Source organism: Bombina bombina, chromosome 12 (genome assembly GCF_027579735.1).
Source record: "Bombina bombina isolate aBomBom1 chromosome 12, aBomBom1.pri, whole genome shotgun sequence".
Lineage (NCBI taxonomy): Eukaryota > Metazoa > Chordata > Amphibia > Anura > Bombinatoridae > Bombina > Bombina bombina.
The window spans coordinates 103,141,447-103,160,004 of record NC_069510.1 but is presented as its reverse complement, the minus strand read 5'-3'; the positions used below and the strand labels follow the sequence as shown (position 1 = coordinate 103,160,004).

Here is an 18,558-nt window from a genome sequence, read left to right as displayed (position 1 = left end):
CTGAATTTTCTGACAGACGCCTGTGAAACAAGATGGACAGAGCTGAAATCTGTCCCTTTAATGAGCTAGCCGATAAACCCTTTTCTAAACCTTCTTGTAGAAAAGACAATATCCTAGGAATCCTAACCTTACTCCAGGAGTAATCTTTGGATTCACACCAGTATAGGTATTTACGCCATATTTTATGGTAAATCTTTCTGGTAACAGGCTTCCTAGCCTGTATCAGGGTATCAATAACCGACTCAGAAAAACCACGTTTTGATAAAATCAAGCGTTCAATTTCCAAGCAGTCAGCTTCAGAGAAGTTAGACTTTGATGTTTGAATGGACCCTGAATCAGAAGGTCCTGTCTTAGAGGTAGAGACCAAGGCGGACAGGATGACATGTCCACTAGATCTGCATACCAAGTCCTGCGCGGCCATGCAGGCGCTATTAGAATCACTGATGCTTTCTCCTGTTTGATTTTGGCAATCAATCGAGGAAGCAGCGGGAAGGGTGGAAACACATAAGCCATCCTGAAGTTCCAAGGTGCTGTCAAAGCATCTATCAGAACCGCTCCCGGATCCCTGGATCTGGATCCGTAGCGAGGAAGTTTGGCGTTCTGGCGAGACGCCATGAGATCTATCTCTGGTTTGCCCCAACGTTGAAGTATTTGGGCAAAGACCTCCGGATGAAGTTCCCACTCCCCTGGATGAAGAGTCTGGCGACTCAAGAAATCCGCCTCCCAGTTCTCCACTCCCGGGATGTGGATTGCTGACAGATGGCAAGAGTGAGACTCTGCCCAGCGAATTATCCTTGATACTTCTATCATTGCTAGGGAGCTTCTTGTCCCTCCTTGATGGTTGATGTAAGCTACAGTCGTGATGTTGTCCGACTGAAACCTGATGAACCCCCGAGTCTCTAACTGGGGCCAAGCTAGAAGGGCATTGAGAACTGCTCTCAATTCCAGAATGTTTATTGGCAGGAGACTTTCCTCCTGACTCCATTGTCCCTGAGCCTTCAGAGAATTCCAGACAGCGCCCCAACCTAGAAGGCTGGCGTCTGTTGTTACAATTGTCCAGTCCGGCCTGCTGAATGGCATCCCCCTGGACAGATGTGGCCGAGAAAGCCACCATAGAAGAGAGTTTCTGGTCTCTTGATCCAGATTCAGAGTGGGGGACAAATCTGAGTAATCCCCATTCCACTGACTCAGCATGCACAATTGCAGCGGTCTGAGATGTAGGCGTGCAAAGGGAACTATGTCCATTGCTGCTACCATTAAGCCGATCACCTCCATGCATTGAGCTACTGACGGGAGTTGAATGGAATGAAGGACACGGCATGCATTTAGAAGCTTTGTTAATCTGTCTTCTGTCAGATAAATCTTCATTTCTACAGAATCTATAAGAGTCCCCAAGAATGGAACTCTTGTGAGAGGAAAGAGAGAACTCTTCTTTTCGTTCACTTTCCATCCGTGCGACCTTAGAAATGCCAGAACTAACTCTGTATGAGACTTGGCAGTTTGAAAGCTTGAAGCTTGTATCAGAATGTCGACTAGGTACGGAGCTACCGAAATTCCTCGCGGTCTTAGTACCGCCAGAAGGGCACCCAGAACCTTTGTAAAGATTCTTGGAGCCGTAGCCAATCCGAATGGAAGGGCTACAAACTGGTAATGCCTGTTTAAGAAGGCAAACCTTAGATACCGGTAATGATCTTTGTGAATCGGTATGTGAAGGTAAGCATCCTTTAAATCCACTGTGGTCATGTACTGACCCTCTAGGATCATGGGTAAGATTGTCCGAATAGTTTCCATTTTGAACGATGGAACTCTTAGGAATTTGTTTAGGATCTTTAAATCCAAGATTGGCCTGAAAGTTCCCTCTTTTTTGGGAACCACAAACAGGTTTGAGTAAAACCCTTGTCCTTGTTCCGACCGCGGAACCGGATGGATCACTCCCATTAATAATAGATCTTGTACACAGCGTAGAAACGCGTCTTTCTTTATTTGGTTTGTTGACAACCTTGACAGATGAAATCTCCCTCTTGGGGGAGAGGATTTGAAGTCTAGAAGGTATCCCTGAGATATGATCTCTAGCGCCCAGGGATCCTGGACATCTCTTGCCCAAGCCTGGGCGAAGAGAGAGAGTCTGCCCCCCACTAGATCCGGTCCCGGATCGGGGGCCCTCGGTTCATGCTGTCTTTGGGACAGCAGCAGGTTTACTGGCCTGCTTGCCCTTGTTCCAGGACTGATTAGGCTTCCAGCCTTGTCTGTAACGAGCAACAGCTCCTCCCTGTTTTGGTGCAGTGGAAGTTGGCGCTGCTCCTGCTTTGAAATTCCGAAAGGGACGAAAATTAGACTGTCTAGCCTTAGCTTTGGCTTTGTCTTGAGGTAGAGCGTGGCCCTTACCTCCTGTAATGTCAGCAATAATTTCTTTCAAACCGGGCCCAAATAAAGTTTGCCCCTTGAAAGGTATACTAAGTAATTTGGACTTAGAAGTTACATCAGCCGACCAGGATTTTAGCCACAGCGCTCTGCGTGCCTGAATGGCGAATCCTGAATTCTTAGCCGTAAGTTTGGTTAAATGTACTACGGCCTCCGAAATGAATGAATTAGCTAGTTTAAGGACTCTAAGCCTGTCCGTAATGTCGTCCAGCGTAGCTGAACTAAGGTTCTCTTCCAGAGACTCAATCCAAAATGCTGCCGCAGCCGTGATCGGCGCGATGCATGCAAGGGGTTGTAATATAAAACCTTGTTGAATAAACATTTTCTTAAGGTAACCCTCTAATTTTTTATCCATAGGATCTGAAAAAGCACAGCTATCCTCCACCGGGATAGTGGTACGCTTAGCTAAAGTAGAAACTGCTCCCTCCACCTTAGGGACCATTTGCCATAAGTCCCGTGTGGTGGCGTCTATTGGAAACATCTTTCTAAATATTGGAGGGGGTGAGAACGGCACACCGGGTCTATCCCACTCCTTAGTAACAATTTCAGTTAATCTCTTAGGTATAGGAAAAACGTCAGTACTCGCCGGTACCGCAAAGTATTTATCCAACCTACACATTTTCTCTGGTATTGCAACAGCGTTACAATCGTTGAGAGCTGCTAAGACCTCCCCTAGTAATACACGGAGGTTTTCCAATTTAAATTTAAAATTTGAAATATCTGAATCCAATCTGTTTGGATCAGAACCGTCACCTACAGAATGAAGCTCTCCGTCCTCATGCTCTGCAAGCTGTGACGCAGTATCAGACATGGCCCTAGAATTATCAGCGCACTCTGTTCTCACCCCAGAGTGATCACGCTTGCCTCTTAGTTCTGGTAATTTAGCCAAAACTTCAGTCATAACAGTAGCCATATCTTGTAATGTTATCTGTAATGGCTGCCCAGATGTACTAGGCGCCATAATATCACGCACCTCCCGGGCGGGAGATGCAGGTACTGACACGTGAGGCGAGTTAGTCGGCATAACTCTCCCCTCGCTGTTTGGTGAAATTTGTTCAATTTGTACAGATTGGCTTTTATTTAAGGTAACATCAATACAGTTAGTACATAAATTTCTATTGGGCTCCACCTTGGCATTGGAACAAATGACACAGGTATCTTCCTCTGAATCAGACATGTTTAACACACTAGCAATAAACATGCAACTCGGTTACAATTTTATGTAATAAAAACGTACTGTGCCTCAAGAAGCACTAAACGATTAAATGACAGTTGAAATAATGAACTGAAAAACAGTTATAGCATCACTCTTAACAAACAACACAACTTTTTAGCAAAGGTTTGTTCCCATTAGTAAAATAACACTAATTAAATTTTAAACAACGTTTTAAATCACAGTCACTATATAAGTCTCACAGCTCTGCTGAGAGAATCTACCTCCCTTCAAAGAAGTTTGAAGACCCCTGAGTTCTGTTAGAGATGAACCGGATCATGCAGAAAAACTGACTGGAAATTTTTGATGCGTAGCAAAGAGCGCCAAAAACGGCCCCTCCCTCTCACACACAGCAGTGAGAGAGAAACGAAACTGTCATAATTAACACAAGCAAACTGCCAAGTGGAAAATAATGCCCAAATACTTATTCACTCAGTACCTCATTAATGCAAACGATTCTACATTCCAGCAAAAACGTTTAACATGAAAAATACCTAATAAAAGGTTTAATGTACTTTTACAGAGTAATTCCGGTGAAATACCATCCCCAGAATACTAAAGAGTAGAGTATACATACATGTTCATTATAACGGTATGGCAGGATTTTTTCATCAATTCCATTCAGAAAATAACAACTGCGACATACCTCAATGCAGATTCAACTGCCCGCTGTCCCCTGATCTGAAGCTTTTACCTCCCTCAGATGGCCGAGAAACAGCAATATGATCTTAACTACTCCGGTTAAAATCATAAGAAAAACTCTGGTAGATTCTTCTTCAAACTCTGCCAGAGAGGTAATAACACGCTCCGGTGCTATTGTAAAATAACAAACTTTTGATTGAAGTTCTAAAAACTAAGTATAATCACCATAGTCCTCTCACACCTCCTATCTAGTCTTTGGGTGCAAGAGAATGACTGGGGGTGACGTAGAGGGGAGGAGCTATATAGCAACTCTGCTGGGTGAATCCTCTTGCACTTCCTGTAGGGGAGCAGATAATATCCCAGAAGTAATGATGACCCGTGGACTGATCACACATAACAGAAGAAATAATACCTTTATCCCTTTTAAATCAGATAAAGATAAGTTTAATGCCTAATACTCCAATATGTCCCTCATGACAAAATCAGTACTAAAGTGGGAAAAACTGCAGGGTCATAACCAGGAAACCCTAAAAAAAACAAAAAAAACAATCTTGAACATCTTCATTCTTCACCTAGCTCCAGTGAAGGCAAAGACGAGACATATTACTATAGAGGTGGGAGGTTTTATATAGAGCTCTGAGGTTTGGGAATCTTTGCCCCCTCCTAGTGGCAGAAAAGGTAAGTCCCAGGAGTAATGGATAGTGCACTCTTATAACCTATATGAAAGAAATATATTGCATATTTTTTACTTCACATAATTAACATTTAATATTACAATTGCTAAGTGTTTAATGTCCCCTTAATTCCCTAATACCAGCAATAACAAACCACTCACCTGACAGATTTCCCAAGAATATGTTTGTAGAAAGAGCGAGTGAAGTAGCATTCCAGTAGCCTATTGTCGTACACTGCTTTTGCAACAATACGGCCGACAAACTTGAAGTAACTGAGGTGGTTAGGGTTGCAGTGGGAAGAAGGGTTGATGGTGTAGGTGACACGGTCCCCAGGAGATGTGCGGAACAATGCATACATGGGGTTAAACATCTCCCTGGATATGATCATATACCACTCACGCAGCAGGCCACCGGCATCCTGCCCTTCCTCACCTTCAAATACTATGTACCTACACATAAAAGAGATGCACAGCACTTAACCCTGATGAAATATGCAAGATCAGGGCAGAGCCCCTATACTATTGGTATAATATTCAGACAATTTTATCCTTTACAAGGCTTTTTAAAAAGTGGTATACAATAAGGGGAAAAAAAATATGGCAAGCTGTACTAGATCCTTTCCCCAAGGGAAATGAAACTGTGGCTAATCATCAATAAACAGTAATGTCATTACAACCACATTGTGCCACCTACAATCGGTTCTTCATTTCTTCAGGAGATTTTCTGTGCAGCTCTCGGTACGAGTCCTCAAAAACATGGTCACGTCTTACATGCACGGCCATGTCTTCTTTCCGTAGTCCTTCATCAAGGCGCTCCAGCTCCTGCCGGAAATATCTATTGGTGGAAAGACGACAGTTTATGGAAATTCATCATTTCTATATTAACCCCATGCTATGGCTTTACTACAGGTTCAAACAGTTTTATGTTAAAATCCGTATTTTTAAAGCTTAGAATATGTTGCTCAAATCAAGTCAGTTTACTTTCAGACTGGCAGAAGCTAAAAACTCTGAATATCAAATTAGAGGTAAGGTCCGCAGGCTCAGTGCATCTGAATGAGTGATGGTTTCTAATAAATGCAGGTGTCATAATTCATTGTAAGTACATTAAAAGGATTTTGTGCTGTATACCCTTTAAAGGGACATGAAACCCCAAAATTTCCTTCATGATTCAGATAGAGCATGCAAATGTTAAATGTTCCCGTTTACTTCTATTATGAAATATGCTTCATTCTCTTGGTATCCTTTGTTGGAGTAGCTAGCTAACACATAGGGTGACCCAATGACAAGAGGTATATATGTGCAGCAACCAATCAGAAGCTAGCTCCCAGTAGTGCAATGCTGCTCCTAAGCCTACCTAGGTATGCTTTTCAACTAAGTCTACCAACAGAACAAAGCAAATTAGCTAAAATTGCATGCTAACAATAAATAATGAAAACTTTTTTTGAATGTGTCACTTTAACGTGTTCTCAATGATCCATTTTACCTGCTGGGGTGTATTCAATTACTAAAAAATAGCACCTTTGACTTTATTTTGACATTTGAAATAGATGCGTTACTTGTTGAAACATCCTTTACCTATACTGCAATAGTGATGCAGAAAAGCTATGTAAACAAAAGACAAGAAGAAAATCAGCTTCTCAGAGGAGGGTAGGAGAAAAAGAGCCCCGCTCTTTTTAAAGGGTATTCCTGGATCAGCTTTAAATATAATGAACTCTTATCTGCTGCTTTAAGGGAAAACAAATTGTACAGTACAGTGTTCCCTATATGGTCATATGTAGATTATTAAACAAAGCTATCCAACAAATTTTCCAGATAGCTGAAATCAGGACAATCCGCGATTCTACACTTGACAGTTGCACAAAAATTTTTATTACATTTAAAGCAGAAAAAACATAATTTATGTAAGAACTTACCTGATAAATTCATTTCTTTCATATTAGCAAGAGTCCATGAGCTAGTGACGTATGGGATATACATTCCTACCAGGAGGGGCAAAGTTTCCCAAACCTTAAAATGCCTATAAATACACCCCTCACCACACCCACAATTCAGTTTAACGAATAGCCAAGAAGTGGGGTGATAAGAAAAAAGTGCGAAAGCATATAAAATAAGGAATTGGAATAATTGTGCTTTATACAAAAAAATCATAACCACCACAAAAAAGGGCGGGCCTCATGGACTCTTGCTAATATGAAAGAAATGAATTTATCAGGTAAGTTCTTACATAAATTATGTTTTCTTTCATGTAATTAGCAAGAGTCCATGAGCTAGTGACGTATGGGATAATGACTACCCAAGATGTGGATCTTTCCACACAAGAGTCACTAGAGAGGGAGGGATAAAATAAAGACAGCCAATTCCTGCTGAAAATAATCCACACCCAAAATAAAGTTTAATGAAAAACATAAGCAGAAGATTCAAACTGAAACTGCTGCCTGAAGTACTTTTCTACCAAAAACTGCTTCAGAAGAAGAAAATACATCAAAATGGTAGAATTTGGTAAAAGTATGCAAAGAGGACCAAGTTGCCGCTTTGCAAATCTGATCAACCGAAGCTTCATTCCTAAACGCCCAGGAAGTAGAAACTGACCTAGTAGAATGAGCTGTAATCCTCTAAGGCGGAGTTTTACCCGACTCAACATAGGCAAGATGAATTAAAGATTTCAACCAAGATGCCAAATAAATGGCAGAAGTTTTCTGGCCTTTCTAGAACCGGAAAAGATAACAAATAGACTAGAAGTCTTTCGGAAAGACTTAGTAGCTTCAACATAATATTTCAAAGCTCTAACAATATCCAAAGAATGCAACGATTTCTCCTTAGAATTCTTAGGATTAGGACATAATGAAGGAACCACAATGTCTCTACTAATGTTGTTGGAATTCACAACTTAGGTAAAAATTCAAAAGAAGTTCGCAACACCGCCTTATCCTGATGAAAAATCAGAAAAGGAGACTCACAAGAAAGAGCAGATAATTCAGAAACTCTTCTGGCAGAAGAGATGGCCAAAAGGAACAAAACTTTCCAAGAAAGTAATTTAATGTCCAATGAATGCATAGGTTCAAATGGAGGAGCCTGAAGAGCCCCCAGAACCAAATTCAAACTCCAAGGAGGAGAAATTGACTTAATGACAGGCTTTATACGAACCAAAGCTTGTACAAAACAATGAATATCAGGAAGAATAGCAATCTTTCTGTGAAAAAGAACAGAAAGAGCAGAGATTTGTCCTTTCAAGGAACTTGCGGACAAACCCTTATCTAAACCATCCTGAAGAAACTGTAATATTCTCGGTATTCTAAAAGAATGCCAAGAAAAATGATGAGAAAGACACCAAGAAATATAAGTCTTCCAGACTCTATAATATATCTCTCTGGATACAGATTTACGAGCCTGAAGCATAGTATTAATCACAGAGTCAGAGAAACCTCTTTGACCAAGAATCAAGCGTTCAATCTCCATACCTTTAAATTTAAGGATTTCAGATCCTGATGGAAAAAAGGACCTTGAGACAGAAGGTCTGGTCTTAACGGAAGAGTCCACGGTTGGCAAGAGGCCATCCGGACAAGATCCGCATACCAAAACCTGTGAGGCCATGCCGGAGCTACCAGCAGAACAAACGAGCATTCCTTCAGAATCTTGGAGATTACTCTTGGAAGAAGAACTAGAGGCGGAAAGATATAGGCAGGATGATACTTCCAAGGAAGTGATAATGCATCCACTGCCTCCGCCTGAGGATCCCGGGATCTGGACAGATACCTGGGAAGTTTCTTGTTTAGATGAGAAGCCATCAGATCTATTTCTGGAAGTTCCCACATTTGAATAATCTGAAGAAATACCTCTGGGTGAAGAGACCATTCGCCCGGATGCAACGTTTGGCGACTGAGATAATCCGCTTTCCAATTGTCCATACCTGGGATATGAACCGCAGAGATTAGACAGGAGCTGGATTCCGCCCAAACCAAAATTCGAGATACTTCTTTCATAGCCAGAGGACTGTGAGTCCCTCCTTGATGATTGATGTATGCCACAGTTGTGACATTGTCTATCTGAAAACAAATGAACAACTCTCTCTTCAGAAGAGGCCAAGACTGAAGAGCTCTGAAAATTGCACGGAGTTCCAAAATATTGATCGGAAATCTCACCTCCTGAGATTCCCAAACCCCTTGTGCCGTCAGATACCCCCACACAGCTCCCCAACCTGTAAGACTTGCATCTGTTGAGATTATAGTCCAGGTCGGAAGAACAAGAAGCCCCCTGAACTAAACGATGGTGATCTGTCCACCATGTCAGAGAGTGTCGTAAAATCGGTTTAAAGATATTAATTGAGATATCTTTGAGTAATCCCTGCACCATTGGTTCAGCATACAGAGCTGAAGAGGTCGCATGTGAAAACGAGCAAAGGAGATTGCATCTGATGCGGCAGTCCTAAGACCCAACATTTCCATGCATAAGGCTACCAAAGGGAATGATTGTGACTGAAGGTTTTGACAAGCTGATATCAATGTTAAACTTCTCTTGTCTGACAAGGACAGAGTCATAGACACTGAATCTATCTAGAAACCTAAAAAGGTTACCCTTGTCTGAGGAATCAATGAATTGATTGGTAAATTGATCCTCCAACCATGAACTTGAAGAAACAACACAAGTCGATTCGTATGAGATTCTTCGAAAATGAGAAGACTGAGCAAGTACCAAGATATCGTCCAAATAAGGAAATACCAAAACCCTGTTCTCTGATTACAGAAAGAAGGGCACCGAGAACCTTTGAAAAAAATTCTTGGAACTGAGGCTAGGCCAAACGGTAGAGCCAAAAAACTGGTAATGCTTGTCTAAAAAGAGAATCTCAGACACTAAAAGTGATCTGGATGAATCGGAAAATGCAGATACACATCCTGTAAATCTATTGTAGACATATAATGCCCTTGCTAAACAAAAGGCAGGATAGTCCTACAGTAACCATCTTGAATGTTGGTATCCTAACATAACGATTCAATAATGATAGATCCGGAACTGGTCTGAAGGAATTGACCTTCTTTGGTACAATGAAGAGATAAAATAAAACCCCAGCCCCTGTTCCAGAACTGGAACTGGCATAAATACTCCAGCCAACTCTAGATCTGAAACACATTTCAGAAATGCTGAGCCTTTGCTGTGTTAACTGGGACACGGGAAAGAAAAAAATCTCTTAGCAGGAGGCCTTAACTTGAAGCCAATTCTGTACCTTTCTGAAACAATGTTCTGAAACCAGAGATTGAGAACGGAATTGATCCAAATTTCTTTGAAGAAAACGTAATCTGCCCCATACCAGCTGAGCTGGAATAAGGGCCGCACCTTCATAGGTACTTAGGAGCTGGCTATAGGTTTCTATAAGGCTTGGATATATTCCAAACTGGAAATAGTTTCCAAACTGATACCGCTCCTGAGGATGAAGGATCAGGCTTTTGTTCCTTGTTGTGAGGAAAGGAACGAAAATGATTATTTACCCTGGAAAGAAAGGGAAAGCAAAGTTGACTTAGAAGACATATCAGCATTCCAAGTTTAATCCATAAAGCTTTTCTAGCTAAAATAGCTAGAGACATATACCTGACATCAACTCTAATGATATCAAAAGATGGTATCACCAATAAAATTATTAGCATGTTATAGAATAATAATAATGCTATAAAATTATGATCTGTTACTTGTTGCGCTAAAGCTTCTAACCAAAAAGTTGAAGCTGCAGCAACATCCGCTAAAAATATAGCAGGTCTAAGAAGATTACCTGAACATAAGTAAGCTTTTCTTAGAAAGGATTCAATTTTCCTATCTAAAGGATCCTTAAATGAAGTACTATCTGCCGTAGGAATAGTAGTACATTAGCAGGAGTAGAGACAGCCCCATAACCTTAGGGATTTTTGTCCCAAAAAACTCTAATCTGTCAGATGGCACAGGATATAATTGCTTAAACGTCTAGAAGGAGTAAATAAATTACCCAAATTATTCCATTCCCTGGAAATTACTTCAGAAATAGCATCAGGGAGATAAAACACTTCTGGAATAACTACAGGAGATTTAAAAACCTTATTTAAACGTTTACATTTAGTATCAAGAGGACCAGAATCCTCTATTTCTAATGCAAATAATACTTCTTTAAGTAAAGAACGAATAAATTCCATCTTGAATACAAAGATTTATCAGCATCAACCTCTGAGACAGAAACCTCTGAACCAGAAGAACCATTATCAGTATCAGAATGATGATGTTCATTTAAAAATTCATCTGAAAAAAGAGAAGTTTTAAAAGACTTTTATGTATACTAGAAGGAGAAATAACAGACATAGCCTTCTTAATGGATTTAAAAAATAAAATCTCTTATGTTATCAGGAACACTCTGAAAATTAGATGTTGACGGAACAGCAACAGGTAATGTAACAGTACTAAAGGAAATTTTATCTGCATTAATAAGTTTGAAATGACATGCAATACAAACAACAGCTGGAGAAACAGATACCAAAAGTTTATAGCAGATACACTTAGCTTGGTAGCTCCAGCACTGGGCAGTGATTTTCCTGAAGTATCTTCTGACTCAGTTGCAACGTGGAACATCTTGCAATATGTAAAAGAAAAAAACAACATATAAAGCAAAATTGATCAAATTCCTTAAATGACAGTTTCAGGAATGGGAAAAAAATGCCAATGAACAAGCTTCTAGCAACCAGAAGCAATAAATAGTGTGACTTAAATAATGTGGAGACAAAAGTGACGCCCATATTTTTTAGCGCCAAAAAAGACGCCCACATTATTTGGCGCCTAAATGCTTTTGGCGCCAAAAATGACGCCACATCCGGAACGCCGACATTTTTGACGCAAAAAAACGTCAAAAAATGACGCAACTTCCGGCGACACGTATGACGCCGGAAACAGAAAAAAAATTTTGCGCCAAAAAAGTCTGCGCCAAGAATGACGCAATAAAATGAAGCATTTTCTGCCCCCGCGAGCCTAACAGCCCACAGGGAAAAAGTCAAATTTTTTAAGGTAAGAAAAAATGATTGAAACAAATGCATTTATCCCAAATATGAAACTGACTGTCTGAAAAATAAGGAATGTTGAACATTCTGAGTCAAGGCAAATAAATGTTTGAATACATATATTTAGAACTTTATAAACAAAGTGCCCAACCATAGCTTAGAGTGTCACAGAAAATAAGATTTACTTACCCCAGGACACTCATCTACATGTTTGTAGAAAGCCAAACCAGTACTGAAACGAGAATCAGCAGAGGTAATGGTATATATAAGAGTATATCGTCGATCTGAAAAGGGAGGTAAGAGATGAATCTCTACGACCGATAACAGAGAACCTATGAAATAGACCCCGTAGAAGGAGATCACTGCATTCAAATAGGCAATACTCTCCTCACATCCCTCTGACATTCACTGCACGCTGAGAGGAAAACCGGGCTCCAACTTGCTGCGGAGCGCATATCAACGTAGAATCTAGCACAAACTTACTTCACCACCTCCATCGGAGGCAAAGTTTGTAAAACTGAATTGTGGGTGTGGTGAGGGGTGTATTTATAGGCATTTTAAGGTTTGGGAAACTTTGCCCCTCCTGGTAGGAATGTATATCCCATACGTCACTAGCTCATGGACTCTTGCTAATTACATGAAAGAAATAATGTTATTTCTGATAGTTTCAACATCTTAGTAAATCACAACACCTCTTAAATACAACACATATTGTAGGAGCTATAGACAATAGAGACACCTTCTCAAGCAACTGTGAATCACAACTCTTCAGTGATGAAACTTACTTGCGTTTGACATCAAAGTCCAAGACTCTGATGTAGTCCACCAGAACAGCAAAAGGCCCATCAGCCAGGTGAGTAGTGGACTGCCGCAGAATCTGGTTTAGCACAGTGCGGTGGGTCTCTGGAAGAGAAAAAAGTTATGTTGACTCCTCCCACACGAAAAGACAATTGGACCCTCTGCACATAGACATTTCCAGTAAAATTAGATCCTCAGAAGTAATATTCTTTAACAAGACTATAATCCAGAATAAAGTTAACTGCAGATTTTAGGTTTCAAGATAAATGCAAAAAAGATATCAAGGAACAGTTACCTGCAAAACGTAGGAATTTCTGAGTGTCAGGAGGCAGACTTGAGGAGATGTGCATAGATGAAGGCTCCCGAGAGAAGAATGGATCCAGAGATGAAGGGGTGGCAGGAGTGAGAGGAGCAGGGGACAATGGAGGTGGCTCGTCTTTTATGTGAGATAGCTGGCTTTCTCGTGTGTCCCGTACAGCAGGCTTGCTCTCCCGCTCTGTGGCATGGACAAGGAAAAAGGCTTCTACGGCTGGCTGAAGAACTGAAATGGGGGAAACCCAAAATGGCAAGTTATTTCCACAACCTCATTTCAAAGGCAAGCTACACCATCTTTACTGAAGCCATTTTATGAACCTAGTAATAACACTTTACCTAGCACAGCATGCTGGTCATGCGACTCCTCCAACTCTTTTAGGCACTCGCCCAGCATGTCCCAAAGTTCATCTAGGCTCAGCTGGTCACTAAGCAGTGGAAGTTCGGGTAACCGCTCTTCCTCTTTCTTCTCAGCAGCCTGAGATGCATCTGTGGCTGGAAGAGAACACAAGCAATTACTTATTTATCACCAGGTAACTACTCCGTATTTAAAAGTAATACCATTATCAAGCTTTCACGTACCAGCTGTGCTCTGACCAACGGACTGAGTATCCTGTGTGGCTGGTGATGGTTGGTCGACATCCATGGGTGATTCTTCCCTGCGAGAAGAGCTCTCCGCCTAAATTACAAAAGGAAGGTTACAAGGAAGACAAAGAAAACAAACATTGTGGTGTGGTTTTAGGAAAATGGTTTAGATATAAGCACAACAATAACAAGTGACTTATTGAAAAAGCATGGAGTTTCACTTCAGTTGCAGAGCCGTGGTGGCATGCATTGAGTAGCTAGGATAGCACATATTAAAAGGGCAGGTTAACAAGACACAAGCATCCACAAGTTGCATTACATATGGAAAAACAGGCAGCAAGCAAGAGATAAAGGAGGGAGTAAAAACACAAACAGAGGGAGGAACAAACTAAGGATGGATGTTGTGCCAGCGCCAGTCGTCATGCTAACCGTTGCAGTTTGCAGCTGTCTCCGCGCCCTTTGACCCTCACGTACCATTTGTATAATGGCATCAGCCTCGGCCTCCAGCTGCTGCACCGCTGCCTGGATGCTGCTAGCCGAGGCCAGACTGGCAGCTCCTGGAAAAATAAACGGTATCCTTACATCAGACATGTAAATGCACCTGCACTGAAAACAGATACTAATAATCAGTTAATCTTAGTTACTGACTAAATTGCATTTGGACTACAAATGTAGTTCCATAAAAGTGTTACATTTTTAACGCACAATTTTTTTTATTTTTTAAATTCTTTAAAAATATTACATACAGTAGAATTGCATAACAAGTGCATACTATTACGATAATGTAATAACACTCTGAATTTCAAAAAAGTAGATTCCCCCCCCCCCCCCGAAAAAGTATCTTTTCCCAATTTGCAGGTCCCTTGTATCAGGTGACAGCCATCAGCCAATCACAGACTAGTATAAGTATATGTATATCTTGTGCACATGGAGGATCTAGTGTCTCAGAAAGTGTGAATATAAAAATGTGCAAAATTTGATAATAGAAGTAAAATTGGAAAGTCTTAAAACAGCATACTCTGAATCCTAAAACTTAAGTGTCCCTTTAACTTAGGCACCTCTGCTAATATATACTATGCATATTAAAATGAATTACTAAAGTCCCTTTAATAGACTAGTTAATGAATTTATTATGTTATGAAATTTGTTATCAAACTTAAGATTCTTAATTAAAAACAAAATGAATACATCCAATAGTACAAATTCTTTGTAAAACAGTGGGTACACACTGGGTAAAGCAAGCACACTATAAGAGCAAAGTAACACAGTAAAGGAGGTTGAAAGACCCAGATCGTCTGTGACCCAGTCATTCTATTAATAAAATAAAAACCACACAGCTTACACATCTAAATGGATAGGAAACTTGCATGATTCAGACAGAGCATATAATCGTAAGGTACTTTTACATTCACTTCTATTTTCATGTGTGCTTGGTTCTTTTGGTATCATTTGTTGAAAAAGAATATCCTACATTAGTGGGAGCTAGCTGGTGATTGGTGTCTGGACACATTTGTCTCTTGTGATTGGCTGAGTAGATGTTCAGCTAGCTCCCAGTAGTGCATTGCTGCTACTTCAAAGGATATCAAGAAAATGAAGCACATTTGATATTAGAAGTAAATTGTAAAGTTGTTTAAAAGCTAAATCCTGAAAGAAAATATTTGGGTTTAATGTCCCTTTAACAAGCAATCATAACTGTAGATTATTATTGTTTTTTTTAGCTAAAGAAATATCTAGAGCCTTTTTAAAGGGCAATTACTACAGTGTTCCAGCTTACTTTATTACAGCTCTTTTACTGTAAAATAAAGTAATCTGGCTAACAGCTCCTCTATGGTCAAATCCTCCATTCCAACTTTTTTTGCCCTTCTCTGAACATTTTTCTAGCCCTGAAATGACCTTTTTTTTATTAAAGTGAATGTAAGTTTTGATGCTAAAGTGCCCGGTTTTTAAAAGGGGCACTTTAATTCATTAAAATTTACATTTCACTCGTTGTGAAGAAATACTTTTAAACTTGACAGCAGCTCCAGCTTCCTCCACCCGTCGCAAAGCCTCTTCCTGGGTCTAAAATGAGGAATCGGGCTTCCTCCAATCACGCGTTGAATCAGACCCCAATTCCACGGGAGGAAGCAGTGATTGGAGGATGACCTATCCATCATTTCTGGCATCAGATATGGCTTGCGACGACCAGAGGAAGCTGGAGCTGATGTCAAGTTTAAAAGGTAAGTTTTTTTTTCACAACACGAGTGAAATGTAAATTTTGATGAATTAAAGTGCCTCTGTTTTTAATAGAATTTTTAAAAACCGGGCACTTTAGCATCAAAATTTACATTCACTTTAATATGTCCTGAGAACTGGTCTTGATACTTAAAGGAACATTGTACTGTAAAATCGCTGTTCCTTTAAAAAGACCATTGAACATTAGAATTACATAATTACCAAGTGCATAATACAAAGACCATGGAATAAAACTTACTAAATTTCAAATGAGCAGTGAAGTTTTTTTTCTTACAAACATTTTTCCTCTACTTGCCGGCGACCTGTATCATGTGACAGTCTTCAGCCAACAACAGACTAGTATGCTGTGAACTTCTTCACAAACTCAGTAGCAGCTTGTGCTACAGAAAGTGTGTGCAGAAAAAGAATTGTGTAGAATTTGATAATGGAAGTAAATTGCAAAGTCTCTTAAAACTCCAGGATCTATCTGAATCATCAAAGTTTAATTTTGACTTTAGTATCCCTTTAATGTGTTCCCAATGACTTGTTATTCATTACATACACTTATAATCAGCACTGTACTCCTTAAAAGAACAGTACAGTAAATACAGATAAAACAATACAAAAGCACTTGGTCTGAACTTCAAATGAGCAGATTTTTTTCTGACAGATTTCAAAGCTGTCTATTTCCACTCCCACTATATCATGTGACTGCCATCAGCCAATCACAAATGCATATACGTATATTCTGTGAAATCTTACACATGCTCAGTAGGAGCTGGTGACTCAAATAGTGTAAATATAAAGAGACTGTGCACATTTTGTTAATGAAAGTAAATTGGAAAGTGGTTTAAAATTGCATTTTCTATCTGAATCATGAAAGTTAAAATTTTGACTTGAGCGTCCCTTTAACCAGGTTATGCACATGGAGACAGAGGGCTTACTGGCAGCCCCAATGCAAAAATCAATCACCTCCTATCCACAGCATCCATGTTTCAAAGTTTTATTAAAAAACTAAATTTATGCTTACCTGATAAATGTATTTCTTTCTTGACACGGTGAGTCCATGGAATCAATTACTGTTGGGAATATCACTCCTGGCCAGCAGGAGGAGGCAAAGAGCACCACAGCAAAGCTGTTAAGTATCACTTCCCTTCCCACAAACCCCAGTCATTCAACCGAAGGAAAAGGAGAGAAAGGAAATAACAAAAGGTGCAGAGGTGCCTGAGGTTTATATAAAAAAAAACTGTCAGAGGAAAACAGGTTGGGCCGTGGACTCAGTGTGTCAAGAAATAAATAAATTTAGCAGGTAAGCATAAATTTCGTTTTCTTTCTTAAGACAGTAATCCTCAATTACTGTTGGGAATCGATACCCAAGCTAGAGGACACAGATGATTAGGGAGGGACAAGACAGATAACCTTAAACAGAAGGCACCACCTCTAGCAGAACCTTTCTCCCAAAAGAAGCCTCAGCCGAGACAAAAGTATTAATTTGAAAAATCTTACAGAGTATGCAGAAAAGGCCAAGTTGCAGCCATGCAAAACCGTTCCAGAGAAGCTTCATCTTTGAAAACCCCCAAAAAAGAAACTGTCCTAGTGGAATGAGGGTAATACTCAGGAGACTGCCGCCCAGTAGTCTCATAAGCAAAATCAATTATAATTCTCAACCCGAGAGGAAGAGAAGTAACAGAAGCTTCCTGACCTTTACGTTTCCCAGAGAAACAGGCAGAATACTGGAGAAAATCAGTCGCCTGTAATTAAACAATTTTTTAAAGCACGCACAACCAACCAACAGGTTGTACCACAAACGTTCTTCAAAAAGGAAGAACTATGACAAAGAGAAGGAACAACAATTTCCTGATTAAAATTCCTTCCGAAACCACTTTAGGAAGCAACCAAACTTAGACAGAAGAGCCCCCTCATTGGCATGTAAGATAAGGCGAATCATACTGCAAAGCTGAGAGTTCCGACACTCTCTGAGCAGAAGAGATAGAAAAAAGAAACAAAACCTTCCAAGATAACAACTTAATATCTAAGGAAAGCAAAGGCTCAAACAGAACTTGTTGCAAAACTCTAAGAACAAAGATAAAGTTCCCAGGAGGATCAACAGATTTAAACACAGGCCTGATACTAAGGCCTGACAAAAAGAATGCATACCTGGGCATGTCCGCCAGATGCTTATGCTGCAACAAATAATGCAGAAATCAGACCCTTCAATTCTCCAGACCCCTGTAGAGAAGACAAAATTCTAAGACCCTAACCATACTCCAAGAGTAGTCCTTGGATTCACACCAAAAGATATTACGCCATATATCTTATGGTAAATCTTTCTCGTAACAGGCTTACAAGACTGAATCATGGTCTCAATGACCGACAGAAAACCCAGCGTACAATCTCCAAGCAAACAGCTTCAGGGAAAACGAGATTGGATGAAAGAAAGAAAAAAAAAAAAACCTGAAGTAGAAGGTCCCTCTCCTCCGAGTGAGTCTCCAAAGTGGGAGATGACATTTCCACTAGGTCTGCAAACCAGATCCTGCGACACCATGCAAGAGCTATTAGAATCACTGACACTCTCTCCAGCTTAATACGAACAATAAGATGTTTAAAAGGAGCAGACACTTCAGAATCCATAATCCCTGCGCCTTAAACAATACCTAGATTGCTTCCCAGCCCAGCAAGTAGGCGTCTGTGGTCACATC

At 40.3% G+C, this 18,558-nt stretch overlaps 1 protein-coding gene across 1 annotated transcript in view; it reads right to left on the bottom strand.

The window, feature by feature from the left end:
• Positions 1 to 18,558, bottom strand: part of HUWE1 (HECT, UBA and WWE domain containing E3 ubiquitin protein ligase 1) — a 689,948-nt gene that overhangs the window by 51,564 nt on the left and 619,826 nt on the right. The window contains exons 60-66 of the mRNA XM_053695471.1: positions 14,078 to 14,205; positions 13,646 to 13,742; positions 13,403 to 13,558; positions 13,047 to 13,292; positions 12,739 to 12,856; positions 5,644 to 5,784; positions 5,112 to 5,399 (exon numbers count right to left, since the gene is read on the bottom strand). Of these exons, the coding sequence (XP_053551446.1) occupies positions 5,112 to 5,399; positions 5,644 to 5,784; positions 12,739 to 12,856; positions 13,047 to 13,292; positions 13,403 to 13,558; positions 13,646 to 13,742; positions 14,078 to 14,205 (1,174 nt within the window). The remainder of the gene's footprint in view (positions 1 to 5,111; positions 5,400 to 5,643; positions 5,785 to 12,738; positions 12,857 to 13,046; positions 13,293 to 13,402; positions 13,559 to 13,645; positions 13,743 to 14,077; positions 14,206 to 18,558) is intronic.